The sequence below is a fragment of the Jaculus jaculus genome, chromosome 2 (assembly GCF_020740685.1).
Source record: "Jaculus jaculus isolate mJacJac1 chromosome 2, mJacJac1.mat.Y.cur, whole genome shotgun sequence".
Classification (NCBI taxonomy): domain Eukaryota; kingdom Metazoa; phylum Chordata; class Mammalia; order Rodentia; family Dipodidae; genus Jaculus; species Jaculus jaculus.
In genome coordinates, this window is record NC_059103.1 from 41,674,686 (window position 1) to 41,702,103 (window position 27,418).

The following is a 27,418-nucleotide window of genomic DNA, read 5'->3' on the forward strand; positions in this document are numbered from 1 at the left end:
AAGAGTGGGCAGGGGAGGCCTGGGGAGGGGGTGGAATCAAGCCAACTAGAAATAAGTCACATAGTAATGGTAAACAGGCCTCCTGAAGTGGAAACACAGAGAAGATGAGGATGCAGAAAGAGCAGAACCCTTTTATATTGCTAGTGGGAATGTGAAACATTCAGCTGCTTTGGGAAAATAGTTCCTCCAAAAGTTATACAGAGAATTCTCATGGAACCTTCCAATTCTACTCCTAGGTATCTACCAAAAAAACTTAATTAAGCCAGGACTTAGGCAGTGCATGAATGCATCTAGCAGTATTTTCCACAAAATGAAATGACTCAAATATCCATCAGCAGATGGATGGATACACAAATGGTTAAATGGCCATACAATAGGTCATGACTGAGCCCAGGAAAGGAACAAAGTACTGATATGTGTGGATTAAGTCTAGATGATGCTAAACAAAAAGAAGCCGGACATGGGTCTCCATCTCTACAAGTATGCAGAACAGGTAAATTCATAAAAACAGAATGAGGTGGATCTAGGGGCTGGAGGTGGGATGGGGAATAATTACTTAATGGGTCTGTGGTTTTAATACTGGAATGGCAACGAATGGAGATGGAGGTAGAACTGTAAACATGCTAACTGCCACTGAATGGCATACTTCAAACTGGTTAATTTTATGTTACATGAATTTTATCTCAACAAAAATTACTTTTACATGGCTGGAGAGATGGCTTAGCAGTTAAGGTACTTGCTTGTGACGTCTAAGGACCCAGGTTTGATTCCTCAGGACCCACTTAAGCCAGATGCACCAGGTGACACCTGCATCTGGAGTTCATTTGCAGTGGCTAGAGGCCCTGGCATGTTCTCTCTCTCTACCTCAAATAAATAAATAAATAAGATATTAAAATTTACTTTCACAAAATGAATGAAGGAAAAGCCATTTTTTTCCACACTTCGTGTCTGGCATCCCAGGCCCAGAGAACATATTCTAAAAGGAGAGCAATTCTGGCCCCTGGAGCCCAGTCGGGTCAGCTTAGCCGAGTTAAGGTCTCCCAAGGCACCACACGTTCCCCAAAGCAGGGTCCCTGTGCAGGCAGCATCTGCACCCCTGAAACTTGTCAGAGATGCAAATCTCTGGTTTCACCTCCTGACCACAGAATCAGAGACTCTCTGGGTGGGCCCTGCCATGGTGCTTAGGAAGCCCCTGAGGAGTTCCAATACACACTCCTATTTGAGAGCCACTGGGCGGGCTAGCTGACCAGCGGGGGTCTCAGTGGTCAGGAGCAGGTGTATGGAATATGAGGATGGAGGGCTTTTCAGAAAAGCCACTGAACCACTGCAGCTCTGGGGCTGGGCAGGGAGAACACCCCCAGATGTCAGTGGGACGAAGGCTCCCACCCCCCCCCAGACCTCCCTGTGTGACAGCCGCCCCAGGCGCCCTTACCCTTCTCTGTCGATGTGTGGCAAGGGCTGCTTGGGCGTGTGCCTGAGCTTCCGGTGGAACTGGGTGAAGTCCAGCTTTTCAGGTTGCAGGTCCCAGGTGGCACCACTAGATGGCAAGAGAGAGAGAAAGAGAAAGAGAGAGAGAGAGAGAGAGAGAGAGAGAGAGGGAGAGATGTGAGGCAGGAGGCAGTGTCCAGCGCTCACGAAGGGGCAGGTAGCAGAAAGCACCCAGGGAAAGGCACCCACATCTGAGGGCAAGGGCTGGCTGGGCCTCCCACTCAGAATGGAGCCTGAGGTGCCCCTCAACCCTGCCGGCTCCCTCAACACAAGTGTGGGCCCCGTGCTCCCTCTGCAGAGGTCTGCAATGCCTCAGTTTGTTTCATGTGGGAAGAGAGGGGACGCAAGCCCATTACCACAGCTCAAAATGGCAAGCCAGCATCTCAAAGGTGGATAAAGTCATTTGGGGGGGGGGTTGGGTAGCAAGGGCCAGTTAGGAGTTCCTGTCCCAGAGGGCCTTTTGTGGAGGTAAGTCTGCACCTGAGGACAGGTGTGTCTCAGTATACCCAAAATTGGACAGCTTAGGCCAGATGAACTGAGGGACCATGGTCCAAGGCCTAGACCACACAGGAGCGGTAGGCATTGTGACAAACCCCTCAAGGGCACAGTCCCCTTGTCCTGAGGAGTCCTGGTGAATTCCAAGTACCCTCAAGAACTTTCTAGAATCTGCACCACCCAGACCTCTTTTACGTGTGTGTGTGTGGTGCTGAGGAAAATCAAACCAGGGCCTCCACACATGCTAGGCGAGGGCTCTGCCATGAGCTGCAGCCCAGCGCCCCCCCCCTTTTCTGCTGACTTCTCGGGTGGGAAGGGTGGGGTTGCGGTCCAGCACCCATCATGAGCGCTGCGCCCCTGCCCTCCCCAGGTCCTTCCCTTCAGTCTGTCTGTCTTCCGTCTCCCTCTTCCCTTGGCCTCCTGTTTCTCTGAGGTCCTCCCTCTTGTTACGCTCCCTGACCCTCCTCTGGCTTCCCTGTTGGCTTCATCCTTTCTGTATCATCTCCACATCTCGGTCGGTGAACTTCTAGCATTGACTCAACCCCGCAAGCATCAGCCAGAGCTGTACGCTACAGAGAAAGGAAGCGGTTACCTGAAGGAGTCGAAGGTGTTGGCAGCCCAGATGTCTGTGCCCAGCATGTCCAGAGACTTGTCTTTGCTGCCATTCTGGAAGAGATGGGGGGAGAAGTTGACATTACTTACTGGGCCAAGACACTGGGCACAGGTAGACAGAGGTCTGCCTGAGGCTCAGGCCTGAGAGGGCTACAGAAGCCCATCCTGCCATCCCTGGCAGCCAACCAGGCCTGGGCGGCATCGAGACTGGAGTGAGCCACCTGAGAGGGCACCCCAGTAAGAACCAGGACACTGTGAAGATTTCAGGCCCCCTCCCAAGCACCGGCCTCTCCTCCATGGGTGTTTTTCTGAGGTGTGCAGGGAGGCCCAGAAATGCCTCTGCTGCTAAAGCTTCTGTCTCCAGCAGGCAATTCATATGACCTGCTAATGAGCCTTTGTCACCTCTGCCTGCCTGGTGACAGCGGCTTCTCCTGAGATGAGGGCTCTGAAAGGCCATGAAGGAGTGGATGTTTGTGGGGGGTTGCTCCTCAGAAGCCTCCACAGACCACAGACCAGAACTGCACCAGTGACTAGATCTCCTACTGCAGACTGCATCCGCCAGTGCTTTCTACGCAGTCCACCCCCAGACAAAACACTTGACCAGGTGAAGTATCTGTGATTTGGTTTCTGCCTTTTGGGTGATGTTCCCTTAAATCCTCAGCTGCTGACTTCACGCCAAATGCCTGCCTCTCCCCCATCCCGCATGCATCATTCCCCGCCCCTTCTGCCTGGTTTCTGGGAAGCGCCACATTGCTTACAAACACTTTTCCTATGCTGTGCCAGCCGCGCACACGCATGCCTCTGGCCCAGGGACTTGTTTCTGGGTATAACCCTGTGTTTACAACAGCAGTGGGCACAGATGCCCCTCCCCCGCCCCAGACATGCCCACACAGGAATAGAGCAGAATATTGACAAAGGTTCCAATCTGCGGAACACGTGGTCATGCTTGTCAACACCTGACTGCACAGAGCTGCCGCTCCATTCACAGACTGGAATATTACACAGCAGTGAGGATAAAGAAACGAGACTGACACGAAAGGACCCAAATAAACCTCATAAACAGACCACAGATCCAAAGAATCCCGGCATGAAAGAGTGTGGCCTTATGGGTTGGAGAGATGGCTTAGTGGCTAAGGTGTTTGCCTGCATAGCCAAAGGACCTCGGTTTGACTTTCCAGGCCCCACATAAGCCAGATGCACAAGGGGGTGCACACATCTGGAGTTCATTTGCAGGGGCTGGAGGCCCTGGTGTGCTCATTCTCTCTCTCAAATAAATAAATAAATAATATATTTTTAAAAAAGAGTGTGGTCTTATGACTCAGTTTTATAAAGTTCAAGAACAGGGCTGGAGAGATGGTTCAGTGGCGAAGGTGCTTGCCCACAAAGCCTAAGGACCCAAGTTCGATCCCCCAGTACCCACATACAGCCAGTTGCACAAGGTGGTGCATGTGTCAGGGGTTCATTTTCAGTGGCTAGAAGCCCTGGTGCCTATTCTCTCTTTCCCTCTTTCTATCTGCCTCTTTCTCTCTCTTACTTTCACTCTCAAATAAATAAATGAATAAAGTGTTTTTTTAAAACTTCAAGAACAGACAAACCCAGCTTTGGTGACAGAGATGAAGTGACAAGGAGAAGGGGCAGGAAGGTGTCCTGGGATCCTATTCTTTTTTTGTCTGCTTTGGTCCTGGTGTGCATTTTCCAGGGGTGTTCAGTTGGTGGAAGCCCACGGAGCTGGAGCAACAGCTCTGAGTGTGCTGAGACCACCCCAAAAGACTCCTGCTAGAATCCCGGCTTCATTTTGGGGTCCTCTCTAGAGGACCCAATTCTACTGACATTCATTAGACCTGCTCCATCTCAATATCTACCATTGCTCAGAGCTATTAGCTCTCTCCTGAGACAGGGTGTGTTCCACATGTGCCTGGGTGGCCACTGAGGTCACCAAGGAGGAGAAGCCACAGGGATGACACCCAGCAGTGGTAAAATGCAGTGTGAGATGGGCTCTGGGTTCTGGAGTAGGACCAAGGCACAGGAAGCTATCCCAGTATGGCAGGGGAAGGACTCCCTGGGCAAGGTGGAGAGGATGCCCAGGGCCAGGCAGCAGAGGGCCTGGGGCTTCTACAGTCTGCAAACATGGCAGACCAGCCATCAGCCCAGACCTGGGTGGGCACTCTCCACCCACCCCACCTCGCCCCCAGGCTTCTTCCATGCCAAGTCCCACCTCCCTTCTCCCAGGATGACTGCTGGCAACGGCAACCCCCAGAGCCTGCTCCTCAGATGCCAGGGTCAGCACTTATTCCCGGGGAAGAGAAAGGAGAGAGAGAGAGAGAGAGGGAGAGAGAGAGAGAGAGAGGAAGAAAGAAATCCTCCTGCCCATGAAGTAATGAGATGTCAGCTATAAACACGCCTGAGCCAGGCTCAGGGATCTTATGCCTGAGTTTCCAGTTGCCAGACACACCCAGCACTTTGGCAAAGACACCATATCATTCATTCAGAGGTTGGTTTGACTTTGAATCTTTCCTCAGGACAAGGTGGAGCCTCTGGTCTCCAGGCCCGGCAGAACTGCCCAGACTTCTAGCCTCTCTGAAGGCACAACAGGGCGGCTGGGACCGAATGACCACTGGAAGGCCCCTAACTTTCCTGGACTTTGGGGATAACACAAGGACTGGGGAATGAGAAATAGCTCAGTGGTTAAGGAAATGCCTAATGGCCAGAGTTCGATTCCCCAGTACCCACACAAAGCCTGAGTCACAGGGTGGTACATGCATCTGGGGGTCATTTGCAGTGGCTAGGGGCCCTGGCCCACACATTCTCTCTCTCTTTTCTTCCCTCCCTTTCTCTCTCTCCTTGCAAATAAATAAAAATAAAAGCAGGGACTGGGCCCTCCCTCAGAGCCCTGCCAGCTTGAGGCCTTGGGTTCTGAGTGACTGGACATTCTCACTCCAGGATGTACTAGCAAGAGTATGCACAGGTATGTGCCTGTACACACACACACACACACACACACACACACACACACACACACTCACCCTCTGCATAGCTTAAATGAGTTGAGCACTGGAGGTGACTAACACGGTGTAAGAGTTTGTACATCAAGACAGAGCCTAGCACAGAAAGGGGGCAGTAAAATCAGGGCATAAGAGATCTTCTTTTTTTTTAATTTTTTAAAATATTTTTAAAAATTATTTATTTATTTATTTGAGAGCGACAGACACAGAGAGAAAGACAGATAAGGGAGAGAGAGAGAATGGGCGCGCCAGGGCTTCCAGCCTCTGCAAACGAACTCCAGACGCGTGCGCCCCCTTGTGCATCTGGCTAACGTGGAACCTGGGGAACCGAGCCTCGAACCGGGGTCCTTAGGCTTCACAGGCAAGCGCTTAACCGCTAAGCCATCTCTCCAGCCCATAAGAGGTCTTCTTAAAGGCCACCTGCAGGGGCCCTCGTGTGAGAGGGGCACTGGAGGTCCTTGGGACAAGGTGGTGAGTAAGGCTGTGAACAGAAAGGCCCTGAGTATGACTGTGCACACATCCAGACACACTGGACTTATGAAGGGTGAATTTTTTCAAAATAAATTAGCCCTAGATTATTGTACTTAAAATGTTTTTATTTATTCATTTTCAGACAGAGAGGGGCGGGGGAGGGAGGGAGATAGAGAAAGGGTGCACCAGGGCCCCTTACTACTGCAAAAAGACTCTAGATGTGTGCACTACTTTGTGTGTCTGGCTTTACCTGGATGCTGGCGAATTGCACCTGGGCAGCTGGCTTGGCAAGAAAGCACCTTTAACCATGGAGCTATCTACTCAGCCCCTAATGCAACTTTGTTTTTTAACCTTTATCACCTTTCTAATTTTTTTTTAACAACTCTTTTAAAAAAAATTTTTTTTGTTTATTCTTATTTATTTGAGGGTGACAGACAGAAAGAGAAAGAGGCAGAGAGAGAGAGAGAGAGAGAGAGAGAGAATGGGTACGCCAGGGCTTCCAGCCTCTGCAAACGAACTCCAGATGCATGCACCCCCTTGTGCATCTGGCTAACGTGGGACCTGGGGAACCGAGCCTCGAACCAAGGTCCTTAGGCTTCACAGGCAAGCGCTTAACTGCTAAGCCATCTCTCCAGCCCACCTTTCTAATTTTTAAAAACCTTTCAGCTCTGGTAATAACAGCTTAACTTATAAACATACAACTATTCAAAAATATCTTTCTTCATGTTCTTATTGTATAAGCTCTTTTTTTTTTGTATTTTTAAATTTGAATTTCTCCCTCCCTCCTCTGTCTTGTGAAAACCTAAGGTTCAAGCCCGTGCAGCAGCCTGAGTCTGCCGAGGGTCAGGATTGTCACTGTCCTTGTCTTCACTGCCTGTCCCACCTGGAAGGCCTTCAGGGATAGTAACCCACATGGAGCAATCTGCTCCAATGACAGCCATGTCTCTTCCGGGCTATTTCAAAAACTTGTGGGAGGGCTGGAGAGATGGCTTAGCGGTTAAGCGCTTGCCTGTGAAGCCTATGGACCCCGGTTCGAGGCTCGGTTCCCCAGGTCCCACGTTAGCCAGATGCACAAGGGGGCGCACGCGTCTGGAGTTCGTTTGCAGAGGCTGGAAGCCCTGGCACGCCCATTCTCTCTCTCTCCCTCTATCTGTCTTTCTCTCTGTGTCTGTCGCTCTCAAATAAATAAAAAAATTAAAAAAAAAAACTTGTGGGAGACTACTTTACAGAGAAGCACTTTAAAAAATAGTTTATTTATTTATTCATTTATTTGAGAGAGGCCCAGAGCGAGAGTGAGAGAATGGGTGCACCGGGCCCTCTAGCCACTGCTAGTGAACTCCAGACGCATGCGCCACCTAGTGCATCTAGCTTTATGTGGGTGCTGGGAAGTTGGACCTGCGTCCTTAGGCTTGGCAGGCAGGTGTCTTAGCCACTCCAGCCCCAGAAAAGCACTTTTTCTATCAGTAGAAGCCAGCACTGATTGAAAAAAAGAGAGAGAGAAAACACAGCCTGGTAAACACGTGAACCATCAGCAGCACAGCCCTCTACTGTCCCCGTCGTGGGTCACACACTGTGCACACATCGTGTGCGGCACATCCACGCCATTGCCAGTGCGGGGGCTTGTGTACGCCACATCCACAAACACGTGAGTCATGACCTGTGCTGCGACAGTACAATGGCTGCGATGTTGCTAGGCAACAAGAAGTTTTCAGTTCTATTGCAATCTTATGGGACCAGCGTAATACACAGTCTGTTGTCAGCTGAATTGTTCTGTGGCACATGATTGGATATGCACACACACACACGCACACACACATACACACAATACACATACACAGCACAAATATATACCATACATAACACACACATTACACATGAACAACACCCACCGTACATATACACCCCACACATACCATACATATACTTACGTGTATATAATACATGCACATACATATAACACTCACAAGACATATCACACCTATGTATACCACATACATATCTATCCCACTCTCCATTTTTTTTAAAAATTATTTATTTATTTATTTGAGAGCGACAGACACAGAGAGAAAGACAGATAGAGGGAGAGAGAGAGAATGGGCGCGCCAGGGCTTCCAGCCTCTGCAAACGAACTCCAGACGCGTGTGCCCCCTTGTGCATCTGGCTAACGTGGGACCTGGGGAACCGAGCCTCGAACCGGGGTCCTTAGGCTTCACAGGCAAGCGCTTAACCGCTAAGCCATCTCTCCAGCCCCCACTCTCCATTTTTATGCCAGGGAATTATACAGGGCTGGGATTCATGGCACTACTGTTGGGTAACAGTCGTCTAACATTCTCTGTGCTGACTCCTCCGGCAAAACCTCTTTCCGTCAGTGGTAGGAACCGTGGCCTCACGTGTGTGTGTGTGTGTGTGTGTGTGTGTGTGTGTGTGTGTGTGTGTCCCTGTCATTTCCCCACTGCATGCTAGCCCCACAACGTGGGATCATTCATTAAATATTGGTACAGACTAAGGCCAAGTATGGGGAATTGTCCGTCCAGACCTCACTGGCTTCAAGAACGTTGCCCACTTTGCAATCCTATGGCCGCCAAGCATAACTTTCCCAAGCACGACCTTCACTCCAGCCATGATAACAGTTCTCCCAACATCCCCAGGTAGTTGAAATGCCCTGGTTATTAAAAAAAAGAAAAAAAGAAAGAAACCTGCTCAGTGGCTGCTTTTAGCACTTAACCAGTGCCAACTCCTTCACCACAACCTCTTTCCTGGCAACCAGGAACCCCTTGCTAGGTGAGACACTCTGCTCTCATACAGACCTCGGGGGAATGAAAAACACTTGAAACCCCACGGGAAAGCACATGGAAAGCCTGTCCCGGGCCCAGGGACTTGAAGTCGAATCCCAGCCTCCCACAGCTGTCCCTGGCTTGGGTCAGGACAGGCTCCTCAAAGGGCTGAGCACACAGGTGTTGGCAATACAGACACTGACTCGGCCACACCCCCCAAGCACCCACACTCCTTACAACTCTAAGAAGCACATGCTGTTATTGTTACCCCCATTTTCCTGATGAGAAATAGGCATGTTCGTGGAGCTGATTTCTGGCATGGCCAGCAGCTATGATCTTAGTCACTGCTGTATGCAATCACACCACTCAGGTAAATTCCAAGCCACTGCCACCGAGGTTTCCACGTGGTGGGCATGTCCCCACCGGCTGTTGATGTGGGAGCTTCCAAACCTATCTGCAGCTGCACAGAAGAAGGCAGAGCCGAATCAGGGAGTGCACGCCGGCAGTAAATGGAAGAGGGGCTGGGGGTAGTGTATGTGCAAGGATGCGGACTCCAGCATGGGTGAGTGTAATGAGACAGCCAAGACACCCACCGGGAGGCCATGCACAGCGGGGAGCCAAGGAAGGTCCAGTGAGAGCTCACCGCACTGCGGAGCTGCTGGCTTGGGTAGGGACGCTTATGTATGTCCTGATAAGGACACGGAACAGCAGGAGGACTCTGCCCACGAATGCCAGCATCATAGGTGATGTTCCCACGAAAGAATCCACGGGTGCATACATCTGGACTTACAGCAGGTGGTGTGGGGGCAGTCCTTGGCCCCGAACCTGCCCTTGAGTGTCCAGGAGTGGCGAGCCACCAGCCAGCCAGCCAGCAGCAAGGCCTGGCTACAGGCCTGGAGGGAAGCAGAAGCCACAGTTGGGTGGCTCACAGACTCTCGGTCCCTGCCGTTCCCTTCTCAGGACAGAATGTGGCTCCACAGTCCCCATGGTGTGCACTCGATCACTTCTCGTCATGGTTCCTGGAGGGGAAGGGCTGTCCCGTGACCTTCTCACCCACTTGCATGATTGCATTCAGACAAGGATAAATCCTGGGTGGCACAGGCTCCTGAGGCCACAGTCCCTGTCCCTCACAGTGGTCACAGAAATTTAAAGAGCAATTTGAGGTGGCATGTTTAAGATAAAGACTATGTGATAGCATTCCTGCCACCAAAGCTGCCAGCTTCAGAACCCACGGCATCCAGGGCTAACTTCAGCCAGCACTGTGGTTTGGAGTGAGGGGTCTAGGCAAATCCCTCTGGACCCTGGGACCTGAATTTCCCCATCTGTCCCTACAGCATTTTGACTGGAAGAGCGATTCCTGAGAGAGAGGAGATGGAGGGCAGGTGTCCAAAGGAGAGAGGCTTTTACATGACCCAAAAGACCCCTAAATTACCTTTTTGGCCAGATTTCCTATAGGCTTGATTTTACTCTTTGCAGGCCATTACACAGGTTTTGAGGGTGACCTGAGGACAGTGTGTAGGAAGGTGAAGGGATAAGGTAGAGTCCAAGGAAAACCAGTTCTGCTCAGCAACATTGAGTGTGCGTGCGTGCGTGCGTGCATGCATGTGTGTGTGTGTGTGTGTGTCCCAGTACCACGGACAGCGCCCACATGTTCTTGGAAGAGAAGAGGACATTTTAAATCCTCTGCAATAGTCTGTGAGGCAGGAGAAGGCCAGAGTAGAGACTTGGAAGGAGCAGAGCTGAATTTAGGTGAGGGGAGCACCATTCTCCTCACTTTGGGGCTTTTCAGCTGTCTAGCTGACCTTTCCTCCCTCTTTCTGTTTTATCTTCAAATTAAAATCCAGGAGAAGGCTGGAGAGATTGCTTAGTGGTTAAGGTCCTTGCCTGCGAAGCCTAAGAACCTATTATGTTCAACTCCCCAGATCTCACATAAGCCAGACACACAAAGGTGAGGCAAGCCCAGGGTTGCACATGCCCACTAGGTGGCGCAAGTGTCTGGCATTTGATTGCAATGGCTGAGGCCCCAGCGCACCAATTCTCTTTCTCCATGTCTGTTTCTCACACTCTAAAATAAATAAAATAAAATAAAATCCAGGGGAGACAGGAAATAGTGCACTGAATGAAGCCTGTGTCTGAGACTAGTGCCTGTGCTCAGATCTCTGCTGACTGGGGGGTGAGACTGAGGCTTTAAGTGGGTCATGCTATTTGCACCTGTCCTGGGTGACCACACACTATGGGCCACCCGTGACTGGCCAGCTGCCTGCCCAGTCTCTGCTGACTAGCAGTGTTCATACAACTGTTTCCAGAGAAAGGCTCCCAGCAGAGAGGGACACCAAGTCTGAACTCCAACACTGTCCCACCCTCCAAAGTCCCTTCTTGAATAAGCAGGTCTTCTTTGAACAACTCTAACTCCAGAGATGTGTCTCTCTTGGCAATACCAGATTCTGAACACAGAGGGCAAAGATAGAAAAGGGGCCAGGAGGGCTGGAGAGATGGCTTAGCGGTTAAGCGCTTGCCTGTGAAGCCTAAGGACCCCGGTTCAAGGCTTGGTTCCCCAGGTCCCACGTTAGCCAGATGCACAAGGGGGCGCACGCGTCTGGAGTTCGTTTGCAGAGGCTGGAAGCCCTGGCGCGCCCATTCTCTCTTTCTCCCTGTATCTGTCTTTCTCTCTGTGTCTGTTGCTCTCAAATAAATAAATAAAAAATTAAAAAAAAAAAAAAAGAAAAGGGGCCAGGAGACAGTGGGGCCTGTGACTGACCTGAAGTAGGTGGGTGAGCAGAGGGTGGGTGCCATAACCCTCCCCTGAACATTTCGGTTCAGTTTTGGCCATCCCGGTAGGAGTGCCGTGATAGCTCATTGTGGATCAGGTTTTATTTCCTTAAAGGCTGGTACTGGTAGAATATTGTAGAAGATTCTGATGAAACAAACTTCTACACTTTTTATTGTTTAAAAGATGTATGGCTTTAAGGATTTATTTATTTATTTGAGAGAGAAAGAGAGCATATGGGTGTGCCAGGGCCTCCTACCACTGTAAACAAATTTCAGGTGTATATGCATCTTTGTGCATCTGACTTTATGTGGGCACTGGGAAATCAAACCCTGGCCATCAGGCTTTGCAAGCAAGTGTCTTTAACCATCTCTCCAACCCACTCTATACTTTTTAAAATCAAGCTATATTCAAATCACACAAATTGACATGGACTTGTCAGCAATAAAATAGACAGACTTCCAGGACCCGTCATCTGGTATACCTCCAAGGAGAAACTTGTACAATGACACTTTGATATCAGCTACAGGACGGCAGAGTGACTTAGCACAGAGCATTTCCATCACGGTCAGGCCCCCTGCTGCCCCTTCTGTGGCCATGCCCACTCCCTTCCCATGCCCATCGCTACTCCTTCCCCAACAGCCACTAACTGCCCCACATGGCACAGAAATGGAGTCACAGAGTACGGACAGTTGTGAACCGAGCGTTCCCGTGCAGCATCCTCTGGAGATGCCTCCGGGGCTGCCTTGCCACAGGCCACTCCTTGCTGCTGAGTGCACACTGCACCTAACCACTCACCTTCTGGGGTACAGCTGGCTTGCGTGAGGTTTTCTGTATTGCAGATAAAAGCTGTTATAAATATTTGGGTACAGGTTCCAGTGTGAACATACGTTTTCATTTCTTTTTGGAATAAACACCTCTGAGTACAACTGATGTATCATATGGTATTTTTTTTCTTTCAGGTTTCACTTTTTTATAATGTCTGTACCATTTTACCCCCCCACCGGCACCAGCTGAGAGAGTCAGTTCTTCTGTGCGCTCTCAGCACTCGCCATAGGAACGGAGTGACAGCTCGTGTGGGTTTGATTCGCATCTTCCTAAAGGTGTGGTGGTGAGGACCTTTTGTGTGTTTATTTCCCATGCAAACTCTCTTCACTGAGAAACCCCCCTTCATGTGTCCTGTGTGTTTTCTAACTGGATGGTTGTGATAGTTTCAATGTATGTCCCCTATAGACTCAGGTGTTTTATTGAAGCTTGTCTCTAGCCACTTGGTGGATCGCGGGGCCCAGCCCTAAACTGTTGGAGGTGGATCTAAATTCCAGCCAAAGGTATGCTGAGCTGTCTGAGCTTGGGGGGGGGGGTTTCTCTCTACTGTTTGCTGTCAGTTTTGTGCTTGTTGCTTTTGGTGTTTGCTGGCTAGTGATGGTTTCTCTCTGCTTGGGTGTATGAAAACAGCCTCTTCCACCACTGAAGGCACCTCCCCCTGGATCTGTAAGCTGGAGACAAGCCCCTTCCTCCTCTGAACTGTGTCTGGTTTGGATGTTCAGCATAGCAATACGGAACTGACTACAGCAACGGTTCAGGATGGTTTCTGAGAATTCCTTACGTTCTAGACTCCAGTTCATTTGCGAATGTTTTTTCCCTTTCTGTGGCTCACCTCTTCATCCTCTTAGTATGACCTTTCCCAGGGGGAAAAACTTAGCTTCGAAGCGTGACTTCACATCTCAGTGTCAGCAATGACCAGTGATCTTTTTCACTCAGTCTGAAATTCTCCGACTGTTACTATAACTTTCCTTCAATGGACACTAGGCCCCTTTCACATTATGAGACGAAGACGTACATACACCTGTGTGTTGGCTGGCTTGCTGTGTCACTAACTGGCAGAGGCACAAGAGCTCAGGTACATCCTCCCTGCTCTGGTGCAGGGCCCCTCCAGGCTCCCTCAGGGGATGCTTGTATGCCTGCTGACTAATAGAGGCGAGTTCCAGACCCACATGGTCCTTGTGACCCCTCCTCCAGCTGGGAGGTAGCGGAAGCCTACTCTATGAATCTATTTGGCATGGCCCTAACAGGGAGGGCCACCTCAACACTACCAGTGTGGGGCAGAGCCAGGCTTCTAGACAGTCTCAAATAACATAGGGTGGGAGAGATAGGAGCCCATCCTTTTCCTTTCCATTTTTTCATGGTGATTTAAAAAAAAAATTATTTATTTATTTATTTGAGAGTGACAGACAGAGGGAGGGAGAGAGAGAGAGAGAGAGAGAGAGAGAGACAGAGAGAGAATGGGCACGCCAAGGCCTCCAGCCACTGTAAAAGAACTCCAGATGCAGGCACCCCCTTGTGCATTTGACTAACGTGGGTCCTGGGGAATCGAGCCTCAAACTGGGAGTCCTTAGGCTTCACAGGCAAGCGCTTAACCACTAAGCCATCTCTCCAGCCCATTTCATGGTGATTTTTTTGAGGGAGGACTCTTTCTTCGGGGGCTGGGGAATTGATCCAGGGCCCGAAACCTGCTAAGGAAATACTCTACATTGAGTTATATCCCTAATCCTTTTATTTACTTTTGGGGGGCAGGGATAAGGCTCAATATATAGTCTATAGTGCACTTGTACTTGTGATCCTCCTGTCTCAGCCTCTACATGCTGGGATCACAGGCGTGTGCCACCTCGCCTAGGCGGTGCACCTTCCCCTCATCTTCATACTTAGGTTCTTCGTGCATCACCCTGTTGGAGTGGGCACCACACTGCAGGCTGAGCGGGCAGGGTTGGGGGTGTCACAGTGTTTCCTGGGGTGCTTGGCTAGAGCAGAACACTTACTGTCTCAAGGTTTCCTATCTTGCCGGGTTGCCCTTTTCCTGGTCCTTTGCCTGGAGAGAGCAGTCTCTTATTGAGCCGTCTTTGTCTGGATCCACGGTCATTTCTGGGCCGCTCACTTCTTGAGCACCAAGTCTGTGGTATATGAGGCCAAAAGAAAGCAGTGTCATCTCCACAACACGGCTGGGGTCCTGGACCTCTAGCTGCTCTGCTCGCTTCTCTCTACCTTCCAGAGTCTTCTCCTAGTGTGTTTCACCAACAGTTAAAGTCCTTAGCAGACGGGATACACAAAAGAATACCAAGCCCATCTTCCCTGAGGGGGGAGGCACAGGCTTGCACCTTGCCACTTGGACACCCTTGGATCTAGTTCACCTCCCCATTTTATAGAAGGGGAAATGGGGCTGGAGGGTCTTATCCATAACCAGCACATAAGTTAGAGGCACAACCCAGGCCAGGATCTTATCCCCTGAGGCCCAGTCCTCCTCCCCAGCCCCCCGTGCCTCCCACACAGGAATCAAGCTCCCTTGCGGATGCCAGCCTGGCTACTGAATTCAGGTGGGGCCTTTGACTGTGCCTTCACCCTCGAGAAAGTCCTGTGTCCCTCAATGATTCCAGGTTCTCTGAGGACAGAGACACTAGACCCAGTGGGCACTCAGTGAGCAGCTGGATGACCACGTGTTTGCTTATCAGTCTCCCCATAAAAGCTGACCATCAGCATAGCTCAGTGAATCTGTTTCCTGTTCCACAGGAGCTGCAGCCAGAAGGTTCCTCAAGGAGGAGGACAGACAGCATCTTTTGAGAGACTCTCATGCTGGGCAGCCTCAGAGCTGCTGTGTCCTCTACTGGGAGGACATTTAAGAGATTTCAGCACGAACTCACAGTGCTCCCAGCAGGTGGCCCAGGATAGGACAGGACAGAATCTAAGAACTGTCATGTCATATTCCAGACCTCCAAGCACTGTGGCTCACAAGCCTGACCTTCTATTCTCTTCTATGTAAGCAGGAACCCGCCTATCTCCCTCTGTATCCTAATTCCCACTCCCTGGCCCACAGTGGAGCCTGTAGACAACTTGTTGATCAGGTCAGTGGACAGAAGAACGATATCCATAAAGCAATGAGCTAGTCTGGACAAAGGACGTTCTTTGTGTATGAATGAGGGTGTTTAGCATTAAATATGGTGGGCCGATGAGAAAGAGACTAAATACCATGAGCAAAGAAGTAAAACCAACCCAGCCTGAAGCTTTGAGACCTTTTGGAGCTGAGAAAGAACTTTTCATCCACAGGGCTCAGTTCTGATACATCTTTTAAAGGCAAGTCCAACAGACTAGCCTTAATGTTATGTAAGAGAGTGAGTGTGTGTGTGTGTGTGTGTGTGTGTGTGGGGAGAGAGAGAGAGAGAGAGAGAGAGAGAGAGAGAGAGAGAGAGAGAGAGAGACTAGGGCACACTAGGACTTCTAGCCACTGTAATCGAACTCTAGACACATGTGCCACCTAGTGCGTATGTGGGACCTTGCACATTTCTGTCACCTCGTGTCTGGCTTACATGGGACCTGGAGAGTCAGACATGGGTCCTTAGGCTTCACAGGCAAGTACCTGAACTGCTAGGCCATCTCAGGCCCCTGATGAATTTTTAAAAACATATTTATTTATTTATTTATTTATTTATTTATTTGAGAGGGAGAGAGAGAGAATGGGTGCACCAGGGCCTCCTGCCACTGCAAATGAACTCTAGACACATGTACCACTTTGTGCACTTGGCTCTAGGTGGGTACCAGAGAAATTGAACCTGGGTTCTTTGGCTTTGCAGGTAAGTGCCTTATCCACTAAGCCATCTCTCCAGCCCCTGGTGCATTTAAAAGTATTTTTTATTTTTTTGTAAGCAGAGAGAAGAGAGACAGAGAAACAGAGAAAGAATGGGCATACCAGGGCCTCCAGCCACTGCAAACGAACTCCAGATGCATGGGCCACTTTGTGTATCTGGCTTTACATCAGTACTGAGGGCTCAAACCCAGGTCATCTGGCTTTGCAGGGCACACGCCTTAACTGCTGAGCCATCTCTCCAGCCCTCTGATGCCTTTTGAAGAGACGAGCTGCCATTATTGGATGCTGGCAGCTCAATCACCACACAGGGGTATCCTTAGGTGCCCCTAAGGTGAGAAGCTGGGTCAGGGGACTCCTGATCCTCTTGCTGCTTGAGAGCTCATGCTGTCGTCAGAGCTCACTGGATCCCTGCTTGGCTGTAGATACAACGTAGAGAAGGAGAAGCAAGGGGAAAGGCCAGCCGAGCTGCGGCGAGTCCTTGCAGGTGAACATGGGACTTTCACCCTGGCCAGGCACAGGCTGCTCTAGTTCTCCCGCTCCAGGCACAGAGCAGGGCTATCCTCCACTGTGCTATGGTTGGCTGAAGCCACAGGGCCTATTGTGGGCAACAAGCTCAGGCCAGGCATTGCTGAGGCATGAGACACCAACAAAGGGCCTCTGAGCTTTTCCATCTGGGTGATCGCTGGTAAAAATGGCTGCTAAGGCAGGCAAGGCACACCTGTGATTGGACTGAAGCAGGAAAATCACGAGTCCTGGGCCAGACCTGGCTATTGAGTCAGACCTTGTCTTAACTAAGGCATCTTTTCTCCCAGCTGGGCCCCAGTGGGTTGCTTAAAGTTACTGAAGTTCAGGATGGCTCGTAGCCTAGCATCACCCTGGACATCCTGACTGACATGTGCACTGACTATATCAGTATGGTCATCAGAGAAAAAGCTATGTCAAGACCATGCGCAGGGACACGGCTGGACAGAAGTTCCAACATCCCAGCTCAGCATGGGCACCACTGCCATCACCATTTTCAGCCACCCCGCCGAGTAGCACCTAGCACACCACTAACCACGGCTATGCTTACGTTAGTAGCCCTAGCACCCCAATGCGATGCCCAACCCTCCTGTCCTTGTTAACCTTCCTCTTCGTTCTTTCCCTCCATCTAGCCAGTCACCCTACACATCATCAGAGGCAGGGATGGGCCACTCTCCACAGTGACCACGGCTGTGGGGTCACACCACACTCAGGTCACACCTGGCTGGCATCATTGCGCCCACCCCCCAGCCTTCTCAGCGCTTCGCATGGTGTGACCTCTCTGATACGGAGATGCGCTGATCAGGTTCCCGACAGATTCCATCATCTTGTTCAACAGCCGGCACCGTGGGCCAGCAAGTCCTCCAGCCAAGAAGTCCTTCTCAAGGTCCGACCTGAGACTTTGCTGCAGCTGTCTGCCTGTTTTCCTCCCCTTGACACCTGTGAGCAGGTGGGCAAGACGCCTTTGCTCCTGACCTCCTATAACCTTTCACATGCCATCCATTTCTTTTTTAAAGAATATTTTATTTATTTATTTGAGAGAGACAGAGAGAAAATAAAAAGCAGCGGGAAGAGAGGTAGAGAGAGAGCATGCCGGGCCTCCAGCCACTGCTATCAAACTCCAGACGCATGCACCACCTTGTGCAGATGGCTTATGTGGGTCCTGGGGAGTTGAACCTGAGTCCTTTGGCTTTGCAAGCAAGTGCCTTAATCACTAAGCCATCCTTCCCTCCCCCGTCCATTTCTTTCTTAACCTCTAACTTGCCAGTCAGCACGATGACATGGCTTCTACATGTACTGTCGTGGCTTTGTCATTGCAGGCACTGTGCTCACGGCTCATTTCTTCATTCGGTGAAGGGCTGAATATTTCTTTTTTTTAAAAAAAATTATTTATTTATTTATTTATTTATTTGAGAGCGACAGACACAGAGAGAAAGACAGATACAGGGAGAAAGAGAGAATGGGCGCGCCAGGGCTTCCAGCCTCTGCAAACAAACTCCAGACGCGTGCGCCCCCTTGTGCATCTGGCTAACATGGGACCTGGGGAACCGAGCCTCGAACCGGGGTCCTTAGGCTTCACAGGCAAGTGCTTAACCACTAAGCCATGTCTCCAGCCCGGGCTGAATATTTCTCTTCATGCTCACCAAATGGCTAGAGGGTGGACAGACCTCTTGGAGGAGCCAGGGTGGCAAGTCCTGATTTCTGGCAATCGGTTGGCCAAATTTTTCTGCTCTAGATATCCCTCCTACCTCATGGGACTCAGCCTATCCTCGGTCACCCCACTTGGTGACCCTGAAAACAGAGGAAAGGCACACCCTAGGTGCACAGAGAGGAGGAGACAGGAGCTGGCCCAACACTGCTGAGCTGCCCTGTGGGCCTCAGCCCCTGGCCAAGCTCGGGGGCAAGTGAGAAAATCCCTTTCACAGCTAACACTTTCCAGCTCAGTTCCCCATCCTTAAGCATCGGGCCTTACATCACTGACAGAGTGCTCCCAACCTCAGGAGACCTCATTTTTTTTCAATTTTTTATTTATTTATTTATTTGAGAGCGACAGACACAGAGAGAAAGACAGATAGAGGGAGAGAGAGAGAACGGGTGCGCCAGGGCTTCCAGCCTCTGCAAACGAACTCCAGACGCGTGCGCCCCCTTGTGCATCTGGCTAACGTGGGACTTGGGGAACCGAGCCTCGAACCGGGGTCCTTAGGCTTCACAGGCAAGCGCTTAACCCCTAAGCCATCTCTCCAGCCCAGGAGACCTCATTTAAACTTAGCTTGCCGACCATGCTTGCCTATTCACGTAGGACAGGTGTGCATCCAGGCCCCACCTCAGCCTGCCTTCAGGGGGTGCTGTCCACCCACCTCTGACCTCTCCACCACATGTGGGCATGTGCACCTCCTATGCTGGGTGCTCCTCTCCACTTGGGTCTTGACTTTCTACCCAGGGGTGAGGTCCTGGAAGGAGGAGCCATGGCATTAGGCCTGCCTGGGGCCTCACCCCAGGCCCCTGCCCACATTGCCTTGGTTTGGACCAGCTTTCCACAGCATAGGGTATGGCCCAACCAGACAGGCAAACCGGTGCTCTGCGAGCCTTCCCTATACTCCAAACACAGCCATCGTATGCTCCCTGAGACTCACAAGGCCTGGCTACCCCTGTGCCTCCTCCCTCTGTGACAAGCAGTTGACGCCACAGGTCAGGAGTGGTGGCAACCCCAGTGGCCGCTGTTGCTGGGTGTATCAGGGAACCAGGTAGGCTAACATCTGGACCAATATCTGCTAGCCAGGGCCCCTCCCCTGTAATGAGTGTGAGGCTCAGCTCCACCTGCCAAGAAAGGGCCTCATCTGAGTGTTTTATATTCTCTTCTCCATTTCCAGCTGGGCTTTGCTCTGTAGAACCCAGCCCCTTCTGAAAGAGGGGAGCGAGGGCTTTGGGGCTTCCCAGTGCCGCAAATGACCCTCGTCACTACTCCACAAGCTCCGCCCCGCTGCGCTGCCTCATCAGTGGTCCAGTCCCCTCCCCTCCAGGTGGATGACGCAGGCTGCGCACCGCAGCTCAGAGGTGATGGGTGCAGGTGGCGGAGTGGGAAGATGCCCCCCCTAGCCCTGGAGACCCTGCCAGGACTGATGAGACCAGACAGCAAGGATGGGGAGGCTCTAAAAGGGTGATAAACAAGAGAGAACAGAGGACTCTACTGTGGAAGATTCCAGAACTAGATACCTACTGATCAAATAACAGAGAGTTCTTGTTGAGCAGTCACACTGTCCTGGAGCCCAAACCCAAGCTCATGTCCGCTGCGTGACAGTGAGGTGACTTGGGTGACGGCAGAGACCAGAAACAGCGCCACCCACCTGCAAGGCTGAGGTCAAGGAGGGGCTTTCGGGTAGAAGACAAGGCCCCTAGCCAAGGAGGAGGCAGACAGAGATGCCCCTGAAAGGGCACAGGCTGCAGGAGGATGGCGAACAGGCCAGACAAGAGGCCTGTGTGCAAGGTGCAAGGCCCAGCATGGCCAAGCCATCTGCCGGTGTGGCCTGTGTTTCCTGTGTGGCCTTAAGTTTCCTCACTCCCCAAGGGAACAGAAGAGCTACAAGGACCTCACAAGACCATCCAGGATCCTCTGGTTTTCATCCAGGGGCGGGGGCTGAGGCCTGAGAAGGAAGAACTCGGCCATCAGGTTTGCGGCAGAGAATCAACCAGAATCCAGGGTTCCCGCCCCCATTCTAAGTTACAAGTAAACAGCGGTGCGCTCTCAGCCCCACAGTTTAGCATGCATGTATAAATAATGAAGCCCAATGTTCTACACAATTAACAGGTGCTAATAAAAAGTGGACAATGAAACAATTACAATCAAACAAGTCCTGACATAATAGCAAATCGCCCAGGACAGCTGTCCCCTCACATCACGGAGCAGTAAGTCCTGGTAGCCTAAGAAAGCTCAAGAACTGAGGCCTCCAGGCATCTTCCCTTGGGACAGAGTAGTTTGCTGGTGTTTGGTTGGTTTGGCTTGTGTTTTTTTTTTTTTTTTCCCTTGGAAGTACAGGGGTTAGAAGCCAAGGCCTCACCCATGCTAGGCAAGTGCTCTATCCCGAGCTGCATCCCTGACCAAAGGGATGGTTCTAATCAGTGGTCACTGAATCTAGACCGAGCTGTGGGGTGGGCCATGTGTCTCTGTGGGATCAGGAACTGTGGAATTGGTGGTGTCCTTGGCTTTCTGGACAGGCTGAGTCCAAAGTGGGGCTGTGCTGTGGTAAGTATCTTCTTCAACTTAAAATTTTTTTTTACCATTTTATTTATTTATTAGATACAGAGGGATGGAGAGAGAGAGAAAGAGAGAAAGAGAGAGAGAGAGAGAGAGAGAGAGAGAGAGAGAGAGAGAGAGAGAGAGCAAGCATGGGCACGCCAGGGCCTCTAGCCATTGCAAACGAACTCCAGATGCATGTGCCACGATGTGCATCTGGCTAAGGTGGGACCTGGAGAATCAAACCTGGGTCCTTACATTTCACAGGCAAGCACCTTAATTACCGCTAAGCCATCTGTCCAGCCCTTTAAATTTTTTTTATCATTTTATTTATTTATTTATTAGATACAGATGGATGGAGGAGAGAGAGAGAAAGAGAGTCTTCTTCAACTTGTAACCTCAGTTTCCCACAGGCAGGACGAGGTAAAGTGAGACCAGCTAGATCACTGGAGGGGTGTAGGAGCCAGGTTCACTAGGGTGACTCTCCAAGAACAGCTGTCTCCCTTCCCTCCTGGCCACACAGCCCAGCCTCTCAGACCTTCACAGCCATGCAGCAACCCCTGGCATTGCTGGGGTTCTTAGAGCAGGAAAGAACAAGCCCAAACCCAGGATAGTGTAGACTGGGGAGACGGACAGACCTCTGCAGAGCTCCCCTAAGCTCTCCCGGCCCCAGCCCTCTACAGACTGGAGAAGCGATCTCCACAGTGTCCCAACTTCCAAATCTTGAGTTCAATGTTTTTGGTTCCCATCAAATATCATGACCTAAACCTCTCGTTAGTGCCACACACTATTCCACATTAAGGATATGTCACAGAGAGTCTCTCTCCTCTCAAAGTGGACATTTGGACTGTTTTGCAGATGAGTGTCTTTACACTTAAGGCTAATGGAAAACAATCTCAGGAATCTACATGTTGGGGTCAGGGTGCTCCGCTGTGACCAAAAACAATACCAGAGTACTTCCCAGAGGCCCACACCATACTCTCCTCTCTCTCATCGTCCCGCTTGTGCCTTAACCCCACATCTCAGGGTCCCAAGAGTCATCCAAAGGGCCCAGATAAGCAAGACAGGTGACAACCCCCAGGTGGAGCGCAGAGCTGGTCCCCTACCTGCCGTGGTGGCGCTCGACCTCGCGAGAAGGAACAGCTGCCGTCCAGCTGCTCGGTGCAGTCTGCTGTCCACTGCAGGGCAAAGGGAAGGGTCAGTGGGACTGGACATGTGTGCTCACCTTCATTCTGCCCACTCTCAACCCGCGCAAAGCCAGTATGAAATCCAGCTTGGTATTTTCAGTATCAGCAGGTCCAAGGTGACTTGTTTACACCCGGAACCAAGGTAACCCCTGGGTGTAGGCCTGGAAGGCAAACTCGTCTCCCTGCCTTAAGCCCACCGAAGCAATGAAGATCCAACTACATCCCAAAGACAACAAGGCACCCCAGTCTTCTAGGCTGTAGTCAATCAGCCTGTTCATCTGACTGGCCTGGCTCAAGTCACACCCACGCTCCGTCACAGTAAGTGGTATGGCTGGAGCTGGAGTGAGGCAAGATTGTGAGGCTCTCTCAGTGTACGCAGAAGACCGACTCATGGGGAGGAGCCCCGGACTGGCCTCAGAAACTTGGCAGAAGCAGGGGTATGTCCCATTGTGTGGTCTGACTGTCGCCTGCGCAAGGGTCCCTGAAGTCTGCCATGTGGAGGAGCCTGGGCCTCACCCTGCATCACTGAATCAGGCTGAGGCCAGGGCGCAGCATTTTGACAAATTCCCAAAAGATGCACCAAAAGCGTGAAAGCCACTGAGATCTGTGTGATGCCCCACTTCACTCTGTCACCTATGTGGGCACGGCAATGCCGAGCCTATGCACGGCTGTGTGGAAGGACTGTTGTCATTACAGAGACATTGTAGCCAGTGAGAGGGGGTACAGTTAGGGTGACTGGACCCCTGAAGGTAAAAAGACAGAAAGTTTGCACATGCTAGAAATCAAAGATGATCTGACTTCTTATCTCTCTCCTTAAAAATTTATTTTTATCTATTTATTAGAGACAGAGAGGGAGAGAGAAAGAGAGAGAGAGAGAGAGAGAGAGAGAGAGAGAGAGAGAGAGAGGGAGTTCAGAATGGGCAATACCATGGCCTCTAGCCACTGCAAACAAACTCCAGATGCATGCACCACCTGCCTCATGTAGAATCTGGAGAAGCGAAGCTGGGTCCTTAGATTTCGTAGGCAAGCACCTTAACCTCTACGCCATCTCTCCAGCCCAACTTCTTACCTCTTGCTTAGTTTCCTAGACCTGTTTTCCCACAAACAACCTGGACCCCTGCTGGAGGGAGATCTTTCATAGCATTTAAACATTGTGGCTAATCAAGTTCAGCCCTCAGAACTTGATGTCAGGGCTAGCTTCTTCATGAGACAGCCCCTAGCCCTAACCAATCAGCTGTCCCTCTGGTTCACCTGAGCCAGAAGACACCCCACAAACAAACAAACCAAACAAACAAAGGTCATAAATACCTTTGCAAGAAAAGGGCAGGCTCTCTGACCACTTGGGAATTTCCAGCTGTGGGTGAGTTTCTCCCTTGGCTGGGCCCAGGCCCAGCTGGGAGAGCCCAGAGCCCTTCCTCTCCACATGGGCTCCTTTGTCCCCTCCAGCTCCCCACATGGCAGGAGCTCACTGAACGTATTTTTCTCTTTTCTTTCCGTGCCTTTTTTCCAGGCCCTCCATCTGGGATCTCTAGCCACGTGGGTGTTTTTCCTTGGCTCTGTATTTTCCTTGATAAATATAATAATTTAATAATTACCTTTCTCAGCCTTCTTTTTTGATTCAATTCTTTGATTAAAGTTAGAAATGAACCTAGGGTTTGGGGTTCAAGGACTTTGCTGGACAACTAGAACGCCATTACAAGAGGACAGCCGTCCTCTGTCCAGTGCTAACAGGTTGTATTAAATATTAGCCAGTCTCTCTAGTGCTACCACACACCAGCCAAAACCCACACTCCACGTAGAGCACAGCAGAGGTCGGGTCAAGGCTGAGAGAGCCTGGCTCCAGGCCAGTGCAGGAGAATCATGCGTGGATGGACACGTTCTACTGATAGTGGGCCAAGGGCAATGGCTTTTGTATAGGACTTTTCATTACACTGCCGATGCTGTTGGATGCTCTAAAGAAATGAAAAAAGCACCACAAAGAGCAACCATGGACCTAACTTTACATGTCCTACAACCCAAAACTTTTAAGTTAAATTACATAATAGATCTTACTTAGCCAAATACAGGCAAGATAGTATCACTTAAGTAGGTAATGAAAAATTAGGCCAGGTACACCTTTGTAATCCCAGCACTAGGGAGGCTAACGCAGGAGGATCCTGAGTTCAAGGCTAGCCTGCGACAAAACAGAACAAAAAGTGATAACTATCTGACATTCTTTTTTGCATACTAAGGTCCTGAAATCACTTGGTACACACCTTAAGTGGGCTGGCCACATCTCAAATGGTCCAGAGCCACACATGGCCAGTGGCTCCATACAGGACGGTACAGCCGCAGGGAGACAGCAAAGACGTCAGAGCTGCTTTGGGCCCGTGCCCGTTCCTTCCTTACAGCAAAGGGCCAACCTTCTTAGCTCTTGGGTTGGCAGGCCTCAGGCTAAGCGCCCCAGGACAGGAAGAAAATAAGGCGCCAGGATACCCCCTGTCTGCCTCTGGAGCCATTACCAGCAGTGACTGGACCTTCCTCCCAGCTCTGTCCTTCATCAGAGAGGGTTCTACACATGACCTTGGCCCTGAGCTCCAGCAACACCACCTCCCCACTCAGGCCTCACATTAGGAGGTGGACACAGCTAACTGTAGTGCTAGGTGCTAGTAGCTTAACCTCTTTGTTCTCTCCTCTGGGTAACCAACCTCCAGGACTATTTTCCCTGTTTGGGTAACTGAAGTCTCAAGGCATCTCCCCTGAAACACTGAAGAATGAGAAAGCCCTCGGCTACCCCTTTAACTAAGTGACCAAGATCAAGGTCACCGGCAACAGAATGTCTCGGCATCATGGGCTCCTAATATGGCACGCTGAACAAGGCACATGCTTTTGATGTATTTTTACCCCAAATGCCCAGTCCCAGTGTAATCATGAGAAATGCCAGATAGTCTCAAGTAATGGACTTTCTCCAAATCAGTGAGCAGTGCTCATCAAAAGTGCCAAGGCTGTGTAAGAAAATGAAAGACCAAGAAAGAGGCACAGAGAGGAGAACAGTGTGATGTAAGAATTACATGCAAATTCCGTTCTCAGAACAGAGGGAGGGCATTGGGAACAAAATAGGCATAGGGCTGAAGAGATGGACTAGCGGTTAAACGCTTGCCTGTGAAGCTAAGGACCCTGGTTGGAGGCTCGGTTCCCCAGGACCCACGTTAGCCAGATGCACAAGGGGTGCATGCATCTGGAGTTTGTTTGCAGTGGCTGGAGAGCTTGGAATACTCATTCTCTCTCTCTCTCACCTCTTCCTGTGTCTTTCTGTCGCTCTCAAATAAATAAGTTAAATTAAGTAACAACAACAACAACAAAAAAAAAAAAAACAAAAACAGGCAAATTCTGAAAAAAAAGTCTCTAGCTAATAGCAGTGTTCCCCGGCTGATTTCTTCATTCTGGTACTTGTACCATGATTATGTAAGATGTTCATATGAATGGAGCTGGGTGACAGGAAAGACTTGGAACTATTTCCATGTCTTTGCCATAAGTCTAAAATAACTTCAAAGCAAAAGGTAATGCAATGTATATTAATACATATACACAGATGTACTGTATGTAAAGGTACATGTATGCATACATGGGAGCAGGCACACAGACCACTTTGAAATGACATATAGATACATGTAGTTTGCTCTATGCTTGTATGCAAATAATGTTTAAGCCACTGTAAGAACAATCCCTCTGATTTATATATTGGCATGGCTTCTCTACTCCTTGGTGAAGCCTGGCTGAGGCCACCAGTGTGAGGGCAGCCAAGAAGTGACTACTGCTGGTCCTAGTATCTCCCCCCAGTCATGCAGCAAGGATGTGGCATGAGTAGGGACTTGGGGGTGACACACAGTGAGTGCATCTACTCCTGGGGAGGCTCCATGCACGTCTGAGTACAACCTCGCCACCCACTGAGCTATCCCAGAGAAGCTCCAAGCCTAGCAAGATGACTTCGTTTTGTCACTCCTAAGGACCCTCTGGGAGGCCCTCCAGGAGAGGGGACACATGTCTGTGAGCAGTAACTCAGGGAGAGATGAGAATGTGAGGTGGGAATGAGAAAGGATGTGGTTTCTACAGAGGTTGTAAGGGAAGGAGCATGGGTGGCCCGTGGGCAGACACCCAGGGTTCCCACAGAAGAGTGATGCAGAGCTGGTAAACTGGCAGCTGACACTGGGCAGTTCAGGGGCACACTACAGCTGTCAGGCCCAAGGACCCAGCACCACCTCTTCCATGAGCAGGGTCCAAAGTGGCTTTGTTCCACCATGTTCCCGGACAGGATATTCTGCCTCAACACAGCCCAGGAAAGAAAAAAAAAAAAAAAAAAGGAGTCATGGCCTGGAGAGATGGCTCAGTGAATAAGGAACTTGCTACAAAGCCAAAGGACCCAGGTTCGATTCCCCAGGACCCACATAAGCCAGATGCACAAGGTGGCACATGTGTCTGGAGTTCATCTGCAGTGGCTGGAGGTCCTGGCGTGCCTATTCTCTCTCTGCCTCTTTCTCTGTATCTCTCAAATAATAAATAAGACCAAAATACTTTAAAAAAAAAAAATGGAGCCAGCTCATTGTGGACTGGAACCTCTGAGGGTGACAGAAATCCTTCTTCCTTTAAGTCGCTTTTCTGAGGCATTTTGTCACAACAACAAATTCTGTCTGTCTGTCGGTCTCTCTGTTCATCCGTCTACTCACCTACCCACTTGCACATCCATCTTTTCCTACTAGTTCTTGCTGAGATAGAGATGGAAACACACAACTGCACAAGTTCAGGGAGGCCTTTCTTCCCAAGTGTCCACTGTCATCTCGCAGATCCTAAAAACATAACCTTATCAACTGAAAAGCAACTCCCTCAGACTTTCTCAAGGCTTCTTTCTTCTCCACTCCCTCAAACTTTCTCAAGCTCTCCAGGAGTCTTAATAATTTTCTTCTCCCAGAAACATTAGAAAAACCACCCAAATCAGGCAGACAGAGGCATTCATTGTGTGCTTTTTTTGGCCTCCATTTAAAATAGTCATCAAATTAAATAAAAACAAGCAAAGTGCTTTTGCAGAGCTATTTTCCACAAAGCCATGCCAGAAGAGATTTTATTTTAAAGAAGCATCCGAGGAAGACATGTGTAACCCTGGCCTTGAGTAGAGTTGGCCACAGCTGTCCCTCCTCTGGAGTCTGTGCCAGGTGTTTGTACGCATAGGCAGAGGGGAGGCAGAGCATACAGATGAGTGTAC

At 50.4% G+C, this 27,418-nt stretch overlaps 1 protein-coding gene across 10 annotated transcripts in view; it reads right to left on the reverse strand.

Annotated features, from left to right (window-relative positions):
* Ctif (cap binding complex dependent translation initiation factor) overlaps positions 1-27,418 on the reverse strand; it is a 312,214-nt gene that overhangs the window by 204,615 nt on the left and 80,181 nt on the right. For 6 of the 10 annotated variants that reach the window (XM_045142904.1, XM_045142905.1, XM_045142909.1 and 3 more), the window contains exons 3-6: positions 22,102-22,173; positions 14,426-14,557; positions 2,576-2,649; positions 1,433-1,537 (exon numbers count right to left, since the gene is read on the reverse strand). In XM_045142904.1, the coding sequence (XP_044998839.1) occupies positions 1,433-1,537; positions 2,576-2,649; positions 14,426-14,557; positions 22,102-22,173 (383 nt within the window). The remainder of the gene's footprint in view (positions 1-1,432; positions 1,538-2,575; positions 2,650-14,425; positions 14,558-22,101; positions 22,174-27,418) is intronic. The other 4 variants (XM_045142911.1, XM_004656800.2, XM_045142910.1 and 1 more) reach the window with 3 other exon arrangements.